Source organism: Oryx dammah, unplaced genomic scaffold (assembly GCF_014754425.2).
Source record: "Oryx dammah isolate SB20612 unplaced genomic scaffold, SCBI_Odam_1.1 HiC_scaffold_23, whole genome shotgun sequence".
Taxonomy (NCBI): domain Eukaryota; kingdom Metazoa; phylum Chordata; class Mammalia; order Artiodactyla; family Bovidae; genus Oryx; species Oryx dammah.
In genome coordinates, this window is record NW_024070207.1 from 102,629,427 (window position 1) to 102,647,177 (window position 17,751).

General features: G+C 36.2%; 1 protein-coding gene across 6 annotated transcripts in view; it reads left to right on the plus strand.

Moving 5' to 3' along the window:
- Positions 1-17,751, plus strand: part of DMD (dystrophin) — a 2,254,125-nt gene that overhangs the window by 1,455,732 nt on the left and 780,642 nt on the right. For all 6 annotated transcript variants that reach the window (XM_040266338.1, XM_040266336.1, XM_040266334.1 and 3 more), the window contains one exon: positions 6,742-6,906. In XM_040266338.1, the coding sequence (XP_040122272.1) occupies positions 6,742-6,906 (165 nt within the window). The remainder of the gene's footprint in view (positions 1-6,741; positions 6,907-17,751) is intronic.

A 17,751-nucleotide genomic window follows, 5' to 3' on the forward strand; every position in this document is an offset into this window, starting at 1 on the left:
TCGTGAATATCTTCTTGCAACTTAAACCTTGTTTTTTTTCCCCTCCTAATAATATGTCTTGATGAATGAAGTTCAGTTTATCAATCTTTTCCTTTATGCATGTGCACATGTTAAGTTGCTTCAGTTGTGTCTGACTTTTCGACCCCATGAACTGTAGCCCGCCAGGCTCCTATGTCCGTGGAATTCTCCATTCTCCACTCCATGGAGTGGGTTGCCATGTTCTCCTCCAGGGGTCTTCCCAACCCAGGGATTGAATTGGCAGCGCCTTCAGCTCCTGCATTGTAGTCTGATTCTTTATCGCTGAGCCACCAGGGGTACTGCTTTTGATGTCTTATTTTAAAAATAATCACTTCACCTAAAACCATCAAGATATTTTCCTGTATTTTCTTTTACACTGAGGTCTGCAGCAATCAAGAATTGATTTTTTGTGTGTGGTGTAGAGTAAGAGTCAAGATACTATCCAATTAATCTGGAACCATGTATTGAAAATATGATCCACAATCCACTGAACTAAAGTGGGCACCATTGTCATAAATTAAATAAATGTATGTAGTTTATTTGTTCTCTCAGCCATATCACACATAATTAACTAAAATAAATATTGATATCTGCTTATAAACATTCTTAAACTTTTTTTTTTCAAAATTGTCTTAGACATTTTTGACCCTTTGCAATTCCATATATATCTTAGAATTGTGGTATCAATTTTATTAAAAACTAGCTGCTGTAATTTTGATTAGGATTGCATTGAATTTACACATTATTTGAAGAGAACTAACATATTTACAGTATTGGAACCTTCAACAAAGTATATTCCTCTCTTTGCTCAAATTTTCCTTAATATCTGTATAATGTTTATAGTTTTTAGGGTGGAGGTCTTGCTTTTTGGTATGAATTATAAAATTACTCCCCACAAAAGAAAGAATTAATGCTCTTAAACTCATCATTAGAGCACTTACTTTCTAGAATTTTGACAAATGCCTTTTTATAAAGCAATATAATAGGCAAATAGTGGCATATCATTGCTATTTTAATTTGCATTTCAGTGACTACTTAGTGGTTGAACTTTTCTCATGTTTATTGACTGTTTGCATTTTTTGTCTATTTGTATTCTTTATTCAGTTTTCCAGTAGATTATCCATCTCTCTTCACCCTTTGAAGGATCTTTTTATATGCAATAATATTACCCTTTGGCTGATAGATAACACACATATTCCCAGTTATTATTGTTTTTAATTCTGCTATTTGGCCTTAATTTCTATGTGAACAATGCAAATATTATATTAACAGTTTATTCACATTCCTGTCACTTCTAAAGGGCTTCTCCACACCAGCAGTTTATTCTATCATTATTAATGTTTTTTACACTTAACACTTTAATTTCTCTAGAATATTTGTGATCTAAGATATAAAGTCAACATTTAGTATCTGTTTATTTGTAAAGTAGGCACCTCTATCTATCTTAATATTAACACTTCTACACATTTGATATTAATATTCAAAAACTGAAAAGGAAGCCTAATCTTGTGTGAAATTAGGTCAAGTTTTGGTTAGATACTAAATTAAGACATAAAGGAACTGAATGTCTTTAATTGTTTTCTTTCACCACAGAGTGCGTGTTGTGTGAAGAGCATGGTTTTTTAATACTTAAAAAGATTACTAGGAAAAATGACATATTTTGGTAGTAAAGTGTTTCTGTCCCTATTTTGATAAGAATATTAAATAGTAAATATAACAATAAATTAGTTTAAAGCACATAGAAACTGACACAAAACAGAACTCTTAGTTTGCATCATAAATTATTCACATCTGTTACCTTTTTCCAGGAACTGTATAGAAGAAGCCATTAGTTCCTAAAGACCATTTTGAAGGGCAGAGAGGGAACACAATAATTATATGCTAGAAGGCCTCAAATTCCACCCTATGATTAACTTAGTGATACTGTCCTAGGAAAATAATCAGATTTTTGACTGATGGCTTTAGATATGGTGTGTGTGTTTGTGCATGCATGCAGTCATGTCTGACTTTTTGTGACAGCATGGACTGTAGCCTACCAGGCTTCTCTGTCCATGGGATTCTCCAGGCAAGAATACTGAAGGGGGCTGCCATTTCCTACTCCACACTAGATAGATTATATCCTATTAATAATGATTTGCTACTAAAATATATAAAGTATAATTTCTCAACACTGTTTTTGGTAGCAACAAAAGCTAGTAGCTTTCCTTTCTAAATTAACTTATTTCTTTGCAAAGGTAAAACATTTTTATTTTTCAAAAAATATGGTGAAAATCCCCTATCCCATTTACCATCTGCTCTAACATCCCCAAACATTAATTTTTAACTCCAGAAATATATTTACGAGATGAATTCCTAGAAGTAAAAGTTCTGGGTCAAAGGTTATATGCATATGGTAAATATTGCCAAAATCGCCTTCCACAGGAGGTACATCAATATGTACACCCCATGTATAAGAGTCTGAATTTCCCACAGCCTTGGCAGCCTAGTGTTTTAGACTTGGGTTTATTTTGTCCGTACAGTATTTGGAAGTTTCAGATCTCTCATTGTGACTAAAGAGTAACTTCTTTTTGCATGTTTAAAACCCATTTGTGTTTTCTTTTTTTCTTTGCTTTTCCGCAAAGTGCCCTTAACTTTTGTCCTGTGTTCTTTTTGGTTGTTGGCCTTCTTCTTACTAATTTGCAGAAGCTCTCTTTATGGGTTAGGAAATTAACACATTATCTGAGATATCTGTCACAAATTTTTGTTTCTTAATTTGTCATTTTTCCTTTTACTTTGCTTTTAGATTTCTTCACCATGCATAAGTTTCTGATTTTTATATAGTCCAATTTCCTAATATTTTTGATTTTTAATTAAAAATGACTTGAGGATTAAAGTTAATTTAAGATTAACTTGAGGATAAAATTACATGTTTTTATGTTGTTGACCACTCTGGACATGTTTTGCTTCTTACATTAAGAAAAAAAGAAATTAATCCTGAGTCTGGAAATTGTTTTTCTTGCATTCAACTGATATTTATTGAAGATCTATCATGTGTAGGAATCTAGTTATTAAATTAAATGTAAATAACAAATTAAATAGTATAAGGTAAATGCTATGATAGTGGGAAGCATAGGTTTGTGGGGATATGTCCAGTATAGGTTCCATAACTAAGCTGAAAACTCCTTGTGCCCCATAATCTCATTGTAAGCAATCCTTTAATTATTCCAGATGTTAGATCTCACCCATTGCGTTGTTTTCTGTCAGGGATGGTTCTATCTCTATAACCAGGAAGGGATGAGTTGGGAGTATAAGAAGGAAACCTACTATCTTAGCTAAAGGTTACCCAGGTTTCTGCACATAACTATAAAGCCTAAATGAAACATGAACAACTTTGTAATCAGATATAAAAGTGAGTTCACACTCGATTTTAGAGATTTTAGGAATGTATTATGGCTTTTATCTCCAGTAGTGTTGGAATCTAGTGACTCTTAAATGCTGTGCATTGAAGCAATAAAATGCTTTTTACATTTACCTGTGAGTAGAAAATGATCCAATAAAAATAAGCTGTTTAGTTCCCTCCTTAGAGATGCTGGAAAAGATAAGTTGAGGGTATTATTAGATGATATATGCATGGTACTGTATTTGTGATATCAGCTGTCACACACGCACATTCACATACATGTATAAATATAGTTCAGCACCATAGATGTCCTCATGAAATCCACATAAGCTTTGATCTAATACTACATTTACTTGGTTTTATAGCAGGATACAAGTCAGACAAAGCCGATACAGCCTCATGATTCATTATGCATGGCTAGACATTCCATGCTACCCACACATGTTGCTTTTTTGACTCATCCACACAGGGAAAAGCTGCCAGGGATGAAAACCAGAGTTTATGCAGGTCACTTAATTTATTTTTTTCACTTTTCTTCAGATTAAAAAAAATCTAACCAATCTTATTTTAAATATTTAGAGAAAGAGAAATGTTATGAAACGAGATACCAAAAAGTACACTTCTAATACAATCATCTGATACTAAAATGGATTGCTATTGCTGTTGCCTGGAAAATCCCATGGACAGAGGAGCATGGCAGGCTACAGTCCAAAGGGTCACAAAAGAATCAGATAGGCCTGAGTGACTAAGCAACAGCAATAGCAATCCATTTTAGTATCAGATGATTGTATTAGAAGTGTACTTTTTGGTATCTCATTTCATTTATTTGCAGGTCACTTTAGATAGAAGCCACATCCTCTATTTCCCTGCTGTATTTTACTCCATTTTAGTCATATAGGCCCATGGGCTGTATTTCAACTCCCAGCTTCTCCAATCCAGGCATAGTTCCATATAAGAAACAAGCTAGATACTGGATTTCCTATTCATCGTAAAGTTCATGCCCCAATAAAACATTGTTGTGGAGGTCTAAGGTCAGTCCCAGGCTGTCCTACATCAGCCCAGGATAGATGTTAGCCTATTACTCATGCATTTGCATACATTTTGCACAATATATACAAATGTAGTCATAATACATTTCAGCTCTTTGCATCAGGTGGCCAAAGTATTGTAACTTCAGCTTCAGCCTCATTCCTTCCAATGAATATTCAGGGTTGATTTCCTTTAGGATTGACTAGTTGGATCTCCTTGCAGTCCAAGGGTCTCTCAAGAGTCTTTTCCAGCACCACAGTTCAAAAGCATCAGTTCTTCACCACTCAGACTTCTTTATAGTCCAACTCTCACATCCATGCATGACTACTAGAAAAACCATAGCTTTGATTAGATAGACCTTTGTTGGCAAAGTGATGTCTCTGCTTTTTAATATGCTATTTAGGCTTGTCATAGCTTTTCTTCCAAGAAGCAAGTATCTTTTAATTTCATGGCTGTGGTCACCATCTGCAGTGATTTTGGAGCCCAAGAAAAGAAAATCTGTCACTGTTTGCAATGTGTCCCCATCTGTTTGCCATGACGTGGTGGGACCAATGCCATGATCTTCGTTTTTTGAATACTGAGTTTTAAGCCAGCTTTTTCACTCTCCTCTTTCACTTTCATCAAGAGGCTCTTAAGTTCTTCTTTGCTCTCTGCTATAAGGGTGGTTTCATCTGCATATCTGTTATTGATATTTCTCCTGGCAGTCTTGATTCCAGCTTGTGTTTCATCCAGCCTGATTTCACATGAGGTACTCTGCATATAAGTTGATTAAGTATTATAATGTCATGTTATATTAGAAGATTATATTATATTGTAATATATGTATATTATATTATACTACATTATATTACATATTACATTATATGTGTCATATTACATTATAATGTAATGTTATGTTAGAAGAGTATTATTAATAATACCATAAAGAGTTGCTATTGCAAGTTCACACTCTATTCCTGTGTACCTGTTTTAGCCCTTAAAAATCTGAAGAAAAAGGCTTTACTCTTGCTTTTCCTGGCTCTCTGCTTACACTTGAGCTTGGGCAATAATCGCTAATGATTTTATTATCATTTATTGTCATGCAGAATGCTCTCTTTTTCTCTATTATTTTTAGTTGGAGGATAATTGCTTTACAACGTTGTGTTTGTTTCTGCTATACAACAGTGTGAATCAGCTATAAGTATACATGTATCCCCTCCCTTCCACCCCACCCCCGTTCCACCCCTCTAGGTCATTGCAGAGCACTGAGCTGAGCTCCCTGTGTTACACAGTAGCTTCCCACTAGCTCTCTATTTTACATACGGTAGTGTATATATGTATATGCTACTCTCTCAATTCACCCCACCCTCTCCTTCCCCTCCATGTTCACAAGTCCATTCTCTGTGTCTGCACTCTGTTTGCTCTAGGCTATTTGCATGGGTTACTTTATTTAATCCTACTGTGACCCTATCAAGTGGGTTCTACCATTGCTCCCATTCTGTATAGGAGGCTTTGGGAGTTAAAACCTGACCAAAATGTATGAAAAGGACAGAACCACGATCTGAAACCAAGCAGCCTAATTCCAGACCTTATGATGTTGAACAGCGTACCACACTGCTTCCTAAGTTATTTACAATTTTCAATCCATAACAAAATTATAGAATGTTATAAAGTTGAGATAATAGTATCAACATGACAGATTTGTTGGGCACATTAAAGAAGATATTAAATGAGAAACTTCTAAACATGTTTTTTGGCACTTAATAAAAATTACTGATAATCATTCCATTATAATTTAATTCAAAAGTTTTTTACTTTCTATTTCCACTCATCTGATTCTGTTTTACTTGGTTATATTAGAGCTCGCAAACTAAAGTTCACAAAAATGCTTACATCACCAGTTTTCTTCGTAGATGAAAGAATTTCCTTTTACAATTTTCCTGACCATAAAAGAACATTAGAAGCAAGTATAAAGAGAGAGTATCTGGCATATAATATGCAAGACACCATTACGTTAATGAATGAGTGGGAGAATGAAGAATACGCTCTTTTACTTTCATTAGTCGGAGTTGGGTGTGCATTTGTGTGACTGTGTGTTTTTAATTTTAAAAAGAAAGGTTTGTTGCCTTCAAAGCATAGAATTTTTGGAAAGATTATGAATCAATCATTTGTCATACATGAATTAAATCCTAACATATAACACATGTAAGTCATCAATAATATGCTTTTAAAATACCAAATTCAGTAAATTTCTATATTTCAAAACAGTAGTTTTTGAAAATATTTATTTTTTAAATTTAAATCATGAATCTTGTATTTTTTTTATTTCCTTGTAGGTTTCTAGGACTTTACCTGAGAAACAAGGAGAAATTGAGGCTCACATAAAAGACCTTGGACAGCTTGAAGAGCAATTAAATCATCTGCTTCTGTGGCTGTCTCCTATTAGGAGTCAGTTGGAAATTTACAACCAACCAAATCAAACAGGACCGTTTGACATTAAGGTAAGGACTTCTTGCACTAAACATTATTTTTCAAGAGTGGGAATATCGCTGAAGTAAATCTCTCATTTGTTATCATCATCGTTGTTGTTGTTAACTTAAAAGGATGTTCATAACCTACAAACTGAGAGTTATGTTTATTCAGTGGAAATTTTTAGGACTTAAGCCCAGGAGGCAGCATCTCGAGTAACCCTGAGAGAACTGCTCTAAGGAGGTGAAGGAAAGAGCCAGATTATATAGAAGTTTTGCAACAAAGGGCAGGTAGTCTGCACATCAAAAGATTATTGTCAAAAAAAGGAAAACCAGATATTTCAAGTTAAGAAATTAGCACTTTTTATGTATGGGAAGATGCAAGAGTTTGGGCATATTGAAAGCATTCCTTTGCTAAGCACCTCAGCTCTCTGAGGCCAGTATCCTGTATTTCCATATCCTGAGTTTCCTCAGGACTCACCATAGGGAGTGGATACTAGATGACAGGTATTCTTTTCATTCTTGAATGTAGTAACAGCTCACTGGCTCACTTTGGAGGACAGTAGTTGCCGGTGACTGTGACATGCTTGTTTATTGATATGGCAGGAAATATTCCATTTCTCATTTTTATAATGCTGTTGTTGCTGTTCAGTTGCTCAGTTCTATCCAACTGTTTGTGACCCCATGGACTGCAGTACTCCAGGCTTCCCTGTCCTTCAGTATCTCCCCGAGTTTGCTGAAACTCATGTCTAATAAGTCGGTGGTGCCATCCAACCATCTCATTCTCTGTCGTCCCCTTATCCTCCTCCCCTCAATCTTTCCCAGCATCAGGGTCTTTTCCAGTGGGTCGGCTCTTTGCATCAGGTGGCCAAAGTATTGGAGTTTCAGCTTCAGCATCAGTCCTTCCAATGAATATTCAGGGTTGATTTCCTTTACGATGGACTGATGTGATCTCCTTGCTGTCCAAGGGACTCTCAAGAGTCATCTTCAGCTGGTGAAAGCATATTTTATATACATGCTTTATATATATATAAGAGATATATAATGTTAATTGTAATAATATTATATTATTACTTGGCTAGCATTTTTAGTTTTTTCTTCTGGCATTTACTAGCAATAACATTTCATTAACTCATATCACTAGAATGTCTTCATCATGTTTATTATTATAATCCACTTTCCATCCCTACTTTAATTGTACTTAACATATGTCTGTAGACTCCCTATCTAAAACTGAAGTCATTTTGAAGACAAAGTGCCTACAAAATAAGTATCAGCCCATTAGTAGACATTATAAACCTGCTCAGACTTACTCCAGTTTACCTTTCTATCCTCTTCTGCCAACTACATCCTCTTGTATTCAAGACATAACAAATTATATAATATCATTCTATGTATGTGGTTTCATGCCATGCCTGTTTTCTTGAATGCCTTCACACTTACTCCTAGTAGACTGAAAAACCCTTTTAGAATTGCTTATAAACCTCTGTATCTATCTCTTACAGCCTTTGTACATTGATTGGCACTTAAATTTTAGAGACCTGAGTATCTCATCACACTCTTCTTTGAATGCAGAGGGTGTCTACTTACTTATCTCCCTTGTCCCATTCATTTCTGAACACCCCTATCCCAGGGCTTAGTGCATGGTGGTAACTTGTTAGCATTTTAAAATCAGTGAATAAAAATATTAATGAGGTACCCAGAATGGTAATGAGATGGTCTAAGAAAGCTTAGGGATCCAGACAAACACACCACCGTCTCCTCCTTTCCATGCCCCTGTACACACTGATTGTTCTTTCTTTTCTCCCTTCCCAAGAGCCCATTTCAAGGATTTGTCCCAAATATAATTCCTTATTTTTGGATCTCCTATGGGCCAACAACATTAAGTACTCAATCACATAAACCAATTCACTTCAAAGCACAATCCATAAATTAGTATAATGATGGGCATTTTCAGACTAAAGTTAAATAATATCTTTGAGTCAATTACTTCATTGACTCAAATTATTCAGTGTATTTACTTTCCAGGATTATAATAACCTCATGTTTTTATCTCCATCCAGTTGGTCTTTTGGTAGGAGATAAGGATAAAAGCAAGTGTGAAGATCTTTTAGAGAGATATAATGAACATTTAGGAAGGATGGAACATTTAGGAATGAGGAAAGGAGAGAGATATTGAAAGGTTTGCCACAACTAAAATGAGTTATATTGGGTTGGCCAAAACCCAAACAAACCTTTGGGTCAACCCAATATTTGCAAAGTGCACTGCATTACTTTTACCTTACTTTTTCCTGACATGTTTACATCTCCCATTCTGATAGCTAGCCCAAGAGCAGATGGTATTGTAAGTCACAGGTAGATATCATTTCACCCATGCAAAACCCAGGCTGCTCAACCGGTGGCATGATCTTGGGTTCACTTTGACAGTCACAATAGGCTTGATCCAGAACAAATTTAGGTAGATTTAAGAAGGTATACTGGAGAAGGAAATGGCAACCCACCCCAGTACTCTTGCCTGGAAAATCCCATGGACGGAGGAGCCTGGAAGGCTGCAGTCCATAGGGCCGCTAAGAGTCAGACACGACTAAGAGACTTCACTTTCACTTTTCACATTCATGCATTGGAGAAGGAAATGACAACCCACTCCAGTGTTCTTGCCCGGAAGAATCCCAGGGGTGGGGGAGCCTGGTGGGCTGCCGTCTCTGGGGTTGCAGAGTCAGACACTACTGAAGTGACTTAGCAGCAGCAGCAGCAGCAGCAGTAAGAAGGTATACAGGACAAAGTAACAGCATAGCCAGTACAATGATGACACAGTGGAGGTCTTGACACCAGGGTGTGGCTTCTGATGAACCTGTCACCCTGAATTTGGGTCATGTGTGGTCAAAAGGATAAGACTGGATGAGTGCAAAGCACATCACATTTTAAGTCATCAGTTCTGGCCTCCTTTCAACTCTTCCACCTAGCTAGCACCTGGTGTCCTGAGAGGTATTTCACTAGCGCCCATTCTCCAGTTCAACTGTATCTCATCAATACTGATTTTTCATTACTCAGTAAATAATCTCAACAAAGAAGAACAGTTAAATAATAACCTCAGCCAGATTCTCAATTATCTTGGATCAAGTTGTCCTTAATATCTCTTGTTAGTGTGACAAGAGGAAAGGCTATCAACTCTTTGTTCCCGACCAGAAATAGCTTTTTGGAACTCAGAGATAAAAGCACATTCCTTCACTTTTAAATATAATCTGTAGCGAAAAATGTGCTTCTTCAGTAAAATGATGAAAAATATATTCAATATGAGCTCTCTACATGGAATATATTTAAGAGAAAAGATAACAAAATCATCTGATACAAATGGATATTGTTGACTCAACCAAAGTAACTTTTATCCCAGTGTGTGTACATCAGAATGGTTCACAAAAATGAAAAACTTTCATTGGGTCTTTGTCCATGGCCCATAGGTTCCTGCCAAATGGGCCCCTGCAGTTTAGCATGAAAGCTACTCTCAGCTGTGTTAATCACTTTCCTTTATTAAAGCTCCAAGACACCACTCTCACTGCTGCGTATAGTTTCAGAGAGTCATGATATTTGCCCTCCTGCAGCTCAGTCTAAATCACTGAAGGGAAAGGCAGCTGCTTTTACCCTGGCAGGAAAACTGCTTGGCTTTAGCCCTCTGTGCATATCCTGAGTTTTTCATCTCTGAAGTGTAGATTTCAAAAATATTCCTTTAGCCATTTTCTTCTGCTTGTGGATGTATCCCAGGCAGAAAAGATCATAAAATCATATATATGATGACTTGAAAGGTTCTTCCCATAACTCTCAGACCCCTAACTTGTAATCAAGAAATAAAGACCTGTGTGAATAATTTACTAACCAACCTAGTTCTTTATTTCTCTTTGTCTAGCTTCTATCTATATTCACTGTCTAATAAATGATTTATGAAGATTGCATGGAATTCTTCGGTTAAAAGATGTGTGATTTTAATCTGTACAGCTTGCTGTAGCCCTCTGATTAAAGAAATTAAACTTTTTTTTCAGTTAAAGAATTAGGGGGAAAATGGACTTGGCTTAACTTCAAACTGCTGGAAACCAAAAAGTTTGCAAATAGCTTTGAGGACATGCCCATTTTTTTAATACAGAGAAAGAAAGAACTTTAAAAAATATCTTAGGAATTAGTTAATGCAAAGAAAGTAGGCACACAAGCACCCTCTACTTCCTAAATTTAAACAAATTTTCCTTCTCTGGCCATGGTGACTATGGGTACCTCTGAAACAAAGAGCCTAAGGCCTTGCAATCTAGGTCATTTGTTTTCTCTAGTCAAACTCTGAGCACCTGTTAGAAAAATATGCAATATCCTCTGAGAGCCTCAGTTTTGCCTGCTTGGCACTTCATGCTTATTGATGAAATGCAGCTAGCTGTGTAATGAAACCCAAATAAAAAAAGCCTTAAGGGCTCTGTTCTAATACATTGTTTATGCTGGTGTGAAAATTGACTGCACATCGCTTGGTTTGTGCAATTTACTCCCGAAATATTCCTATTCAGGAAATCCTGCAAATAGCAATATTCATCTTGAAAATCACCTCACAGAACCCTTAGCAAGCTGAGAAACATAATCAATGAGATCGTGATGTAGAGGGCAAAAATTAGGCATAATCACAGCCCTTTCCCATCAGTCAGCCTACTAGAAGGCATGAATTTGAATTTTGATTTTCAAATGTACTCTCGATTTAAACATAGAATATGTTGATTTTCGATTTCAGAAATGATAATTGAATGCTAATAACCAGGAACCAGTTAAAATTTCTATAAAGGGTCTTATGATTTTAATCTTTAATGAATACTTTCAGTAATGACCTGGAGATATACTACTTATTTGACATGAAACTGCCTAACTACTGTTTTCCAGACATTTTATTAAAATAGGAGGTGGGGGAACATATAATTTTATGTTGCCTTACTGACTGAATTATGCACATATTGATGACAGGGAGGGTCCCCCCTTCCCCCCCTTCCCCCCCCTTCGAAAATTACTTTCCACCTGTGACCCGTTAAAAAGCGTGACAATGTTGTACTGGCTCCTCCTTACCATGTAGACACTTAGTTGTCTATAAGGTCAATTTCACACTGAAACATACCAAAGGACACAACTGTATTGATTGAATGTTAAAGTATCTGAACACCAAAATTCTCTGCATGTGTTCACATTGCTATTAGTATTATCAAAGAAAAATTGCATAGGACAACTTAACATGCAAGTAAGATTTTATTCAACTCTATTGCAATAGGGGAGAGGGAGTGCACTCAACGCTGTTAAAAGAAAAGGCAAGAAAGATTTTAAGCATTGAGATGAGCTAGGGGAGAAGTACTAGAGGACATTAACTGGGAGGCTGTTTTTTTTTTTTTTTTTTTTTTTATTAGGCTATTGTTTTCTAGTTTTCACTTATTGAAAGTAAACTACTCTGCTCCCACAGAGAATGGGTGTTAGAGTACTATCCTTCTGGATATTTAACATTGTAAAAGGATGGCTCCAAGATCCTTAAAAAGGATATTCCTGGGTTCTAAAATATTGACATCTCAAAAGGGCAGAAAAGAAATTTACAATAGAAAGTTTTCTAAAGTAAATGTGCAAAGGAAAGAGATGCAGCCCTATGATCAAGAAGAAACCTATCTAATTTTTTTTTCCTGTAAATTTTAATCCAGCTAAAGGAGCATGTTACAGCCATCTTTCTCAGTTCCTTTTGTGTTCAAGGAAGCTAGGTTTCTGACTGAATAACTTCAAAAAACTAGTCCATGTCTTTCATTTTAGAAGTATTCTATTGTTGAAAGACTGGTTGAACTGACTTTGAGACTTGGGTGTAGAGAATATTTGCAGGATGGTGTAAGCAATCAGTGTTTAATGAGGGAGATTTTCATGCAAGTAAGAAGAAAGATTGTCAGAGCAGACTTTAAACCAAGTTCTGAGGCCAGAAGGTAGTCACTTAAGAAAATTCCTAGATGTTGTGCTCGAAGCATTTTTAGATAATGGAGTGACGATAGCAGTGGCCATTTGATATATTTCTTTGTTTGCAGTTTGAATGTTTTTGGTGATGGCACAGACATCAGAGACGTTTTAGTAAGATTGTCCACAGTCATGGTTATTTCCTGGGGCAAAGAATGAAAGATGTGGGAGTTCTGGTGAACTTCCTGAGTAGCCCATACAGCAGCAGCTCTAGGCATGAAGATTGTCCATACATAATCTACTGTGCTAATGAGTCTTTTGAAGTATATATCAAATTATTCAGCTTCAGCTCTCAGAGCTTCTTTAGACCCCAGGGGGAAAATTTTAGCTCCAAGAAAATCTAGACTCTCAATAGGGATTTGGACAGTTAGCTTTTAGTCTTCAGTCATGCCAAGACAGGAGAATGGGAGAAAAATTGAAAACATTAATTTGGAGAGTGGTGGCCAGACATTGAAGGAAATGAGAATAATTGAAAATTTGGTCATAACTGACAAAATGTGTCAGGCAGCAGGATCCAGTACAATCTACAGGTAGATAGCAAAATCATGCACTTTCAAAAGAAAAGCAAAATAGCTAAAAATCATTGAAGATGACCAGAATCTAATTACCCACAAAGGTGTGCTATAGTTTTATATAGAAACATACTAATTTTCCATATAGCAGCCTCCCATTTGATCAAAGATACTCAGAGTACGATTATTCTTGTTTACAAAATAAGGCTGGGCTCTTTTATTACATAGATGGAGCAGGAATAATAATTTACCACATAGGCCCTTTAAAGTTTGTTTTGCTGAATATTTTCATAAGGAATTTCAGATTTGACTTTTTTAAAGTTTCATAGGATTAAGAAGCCAAACCAAGAATTTGACATCAGATTTTACCTGCCATGCCTATAGATTTGGGTCAATTCTTCTATTTTCGAAGTCCTTAAAATATCCTAAGGTCTCTTGAGCCTGCCAGGGAGTGACATTCCTCATTCATCTAGAAAACTGGATGTCCTGTAAGCCAGGTACTAGGCCAGATTTTCCAAGATTGCTTTGTAAGTATTGGCTCCATAAAATACACTGTGGTTTTCTAAAACTGTCAGGTCATATCTGATTCTATGCACATCATTCTTAAATATGACATTCCAGTCAATGTCTTGGTTATATAATCAGTTTTCTCAATTATGTCCTGTTACAAGAAGGACAGATTCTTATTAAACCTATGCAAATAAATATATTGCCATGAATGTAAGAATACTTGATAAGAGTTTCTGAGTTCTGGAGGGATCAGGCAGGGAGAAAAGATAAATGTTTCATTTCTTTTCACAGAAATGTAATCTACTAAATTGCTATGAGTTATAGATAGCTTAAGGAAAAAAGAAAAAAGGAATTCTTATGTTAAGAAAATGGAACATTAAAGCATCAACCATATTCCAAAAAGAAAAAAGAAAAAAGCCCTAATCAAGTCATCCTTAATCAATTCATTCAGTTCTATGTAATTGATTCTTGTTTTACTTGCTCTCGGGTTAGTAGTTTCCTAAAACCCATTAGCTTCTCCACTCAAGTTCTGGAATTCCTGACTCAGTCCAGTGGTATGGGTCACAAAGTTATTTAAGCGAGGCTATCAGAAGTCTGTGTCCTGGAGTACCTGGCATAGTCCTTCCCAAGAGTTTTGGAGACAGTCCCTTTTTCTTGAAGATAAGCATTTTGGCCTGAAACTGACAGGAAACACATTCAGAGAAGACGCAGAATAAAACAACAGATATCTGTAAATGACAAAAGACTTCAAATAATCATGGTTAAAGACCTGATGAAAGTTCATTTGGCAAGGAAATCTTGTGATTTCTGTGGTACACACCATTTTAATGTAATAACTGAAATTATGACTGATAACATGCTGCCATTGTCTAATATTAGGCAGAGCAGTACCAGGATATATAATGAACAGGGAACATTAACAAATTTCTAGGAAGTTCATATAAGTACTGAAATATTTAGGTTAATAACATTTGACCCATACAAATACAACCTAAGGAATTATCTCTTCTTATTTGATGATATGTTACATGCAACACAATGTACCACATAAACCTAATTATTTTTAATCTCTTTATTTTTAGGTTAGAGAATAAATCCTTTGAGATCTTCAAAGCAGCTTAAGATCGCAATTTATTTAGGATTTGATTTGTGGAAGGCAAAACATTAAAGGTTGTCAAAAATGTGAAAAGTTTTGAATACACAGAGAACCAGGATCATAGGACACTAAAATAATGCTTGACTACTTATTTAACCAAAGTGACAGTAAAAGATTTCAAAAATAAACATGATTGTAAGAGGCTTTAGCTCTTTCAAAAGTGAGATACTTCAATTCTCTTAAATAATCACGGACATGATAAAATCAACATAAAGTACAAGAAACTATTCTAAGAAACAGAATCATTATTGCCTAGGTGGATTGCTCAAAAAGTAAAGAAAGACTTTTTATAAGCTCTTATTATACTGATGCTGAAGCTGAAACTTCAGTACTTTGGCCACCTGATGCAAAGGACTGACTCATTTGAAAAGACCCCGATGCTGGGAAAGATTGAAGGCAGGAGGAGAAGGGGATGACAGAGGACGAGATGGTTGGACGGCATCACTGTCTCAATGGACATGAGTTTGAGTAAATTCCAGGAGTTGGTGATGGACAGGGAGGCCTGGCGTGCTGCAGTCCATGAGGTTGCAAAGAGTTGGACACAATTGAGTGACTGAACTGAAGCTCTTATTAAGAACAGACAAATAATGTAAGAAAACTTTGTCATTTTAATAAAGAGAAATTAAATTCTAGTTTTTTATTAGTATATTGTTGGTACTAAAATAATTTTTTGTTTGTTTAAAAATATATCCATCCAATCATAGCCACCTTTGACCACATGACATAAAATTCCTTTTCTACAAACCGTTTACAGCTTTCCATGTCTATTCACATTTTGCCCTACACTTCCCCTCTTCCTTCTGGAACAGTCATTTTATCTTAGGACAGCATCATTCCCTTCTGGCTTAACAAAAACACATGCGATATACCTGGCATGTGTTGCATACAAAGTTGTTTATCTTTGACATTATTGTTTCTAGATATTATATATATATATAATATATATATTATATAGTTTTTAGTCATTGGTAAATTTTATTTTACAAAGAAAACTAGAAAGCAGATAAATTTGAACTGTCACATACTAGCATTTTGTTGCAGACTAGCAAAGCTTATGAAAATAAATTGAGGTTACCTGCTCAATAGGAGAGCTAAAACTTCCCACCAGTAACTGTGGGAGGAGACTTTTAAGATTTTCTTTGGACCTAATATGTAATCTTGTGGAAGTCGTGGACTAAAACTTCAGCGACTGACTGAAGTTATGACACGGGGCTATCTGGGGGCCTCCAAAGCCCATCTGAGTATATAAAATATCCAATTTGTTTCTAAGGAAACTATTCAGCTTCAGGTGATTAATTTGGGGGTTCCTAAGTCCCTTGTGAGCCCCCTGTAGAGGCAGGGAATGCATAGTTTAAACGACTCTAGGGAGTTGAGAGAATGGAGTGGGAAAGGAAAAGCCTGGCACAGATGGACAGAGGGATGAACAGCTCAAGGGAGTCAAAAAGAGGGTACAAGGCAGTAGAAGGAGAACAGAGTAGTGAAGATGTTGGGAACAGAGAGGTCTTAGAAGAGCCAGTTCAAGGAGATCATAAGTTTCTCAAAGAGGTCAATTGACAATTCCAAATTATCTTTAGTAAAATCATGCCAACAAGGAGAGAAGCAGACAACTCCATAGCAATAGTCTTCAGAGTAGGAGAATCAGAAGACAGAATTTTTCCTGGAGAAGGGAAGAACCACAGTAATGGCAACAAGGAAAGAAAATTCAAATGAGATCTCTCCAGAGAAAGAGTACTCTAAATACCAAAGAACTGAAGCTCAACCAAATGAGATCTCATTGAGAATTTTCCATGTTCTAAACCAGTGGTGGCTTTCAAACAAGTAAGCCTGGGACTCTAACCCAGCCTTAAGAGTATACTCAGAATCTAAAGAATCAAAATCTGTTCTTGCCGTGCTTCTAAAGATTGTCATCTGCAGCACTGGATGGACTCATCAATGGATCTTCAGTCAATCACTCAGGAGTGTGGAATTCTCCAGGTAAGAGTAATGAAGTGGCTAACCATTCCCTTCTCCAGGGGATCTTCCTGACCCAGGGATGGAATTCTAGTCTTCTGCACTGCAAGAGAGCCATCAGGAAGGCCCTTTCAGAGATTAATGTCTAGTTCATCCTGGGTCAGGAAGATCCCTTTGAGAAGGAACTGGCAACCCACTCTAGTACTCTTGCCTGGAGAATCCCATGGACAGAGGAGCCTAGTGGGCTATAGTCCATGGGGTGAGAAAGAGTCAAACACAACTGAACCACTAACACACACACACACAGTTCATTATTTGGAGTAAGATAATTCATTTACAAATAGTTAATCCCTTAGATAGATGTATACCAGCTCAGGTTAAATTGAATAAGATATCTGATTTAGTTTCTTTTTATTTTTTAAGGGGTAATGTTGGGAAGGTGAGGAACAGTGAAGAGGACACTGACCCCTTAGCCTAGCAATCCTCCAATTCTCTTTCTTAGTAAAAAGTTTCAGTGTTTTCTATTAGTTAGGAAAGTATTTCTATAGAATATGTCTTGAAAAATAATGAGTGGAACTTATTTGACAAAAACACAAGATATTCTCAGTCACCATGCAACTAGACAATTTTTCTGGAAATTTTTTTTTAAACCCTGAGTTTAGGTTGACTCTGGGGAAGAGTATAATTCTGGCTCTGATAAAAACTTGAAGATTGCTGGAGTTTGTGGGTACCATATTTAAATGAAATTAGGCATCA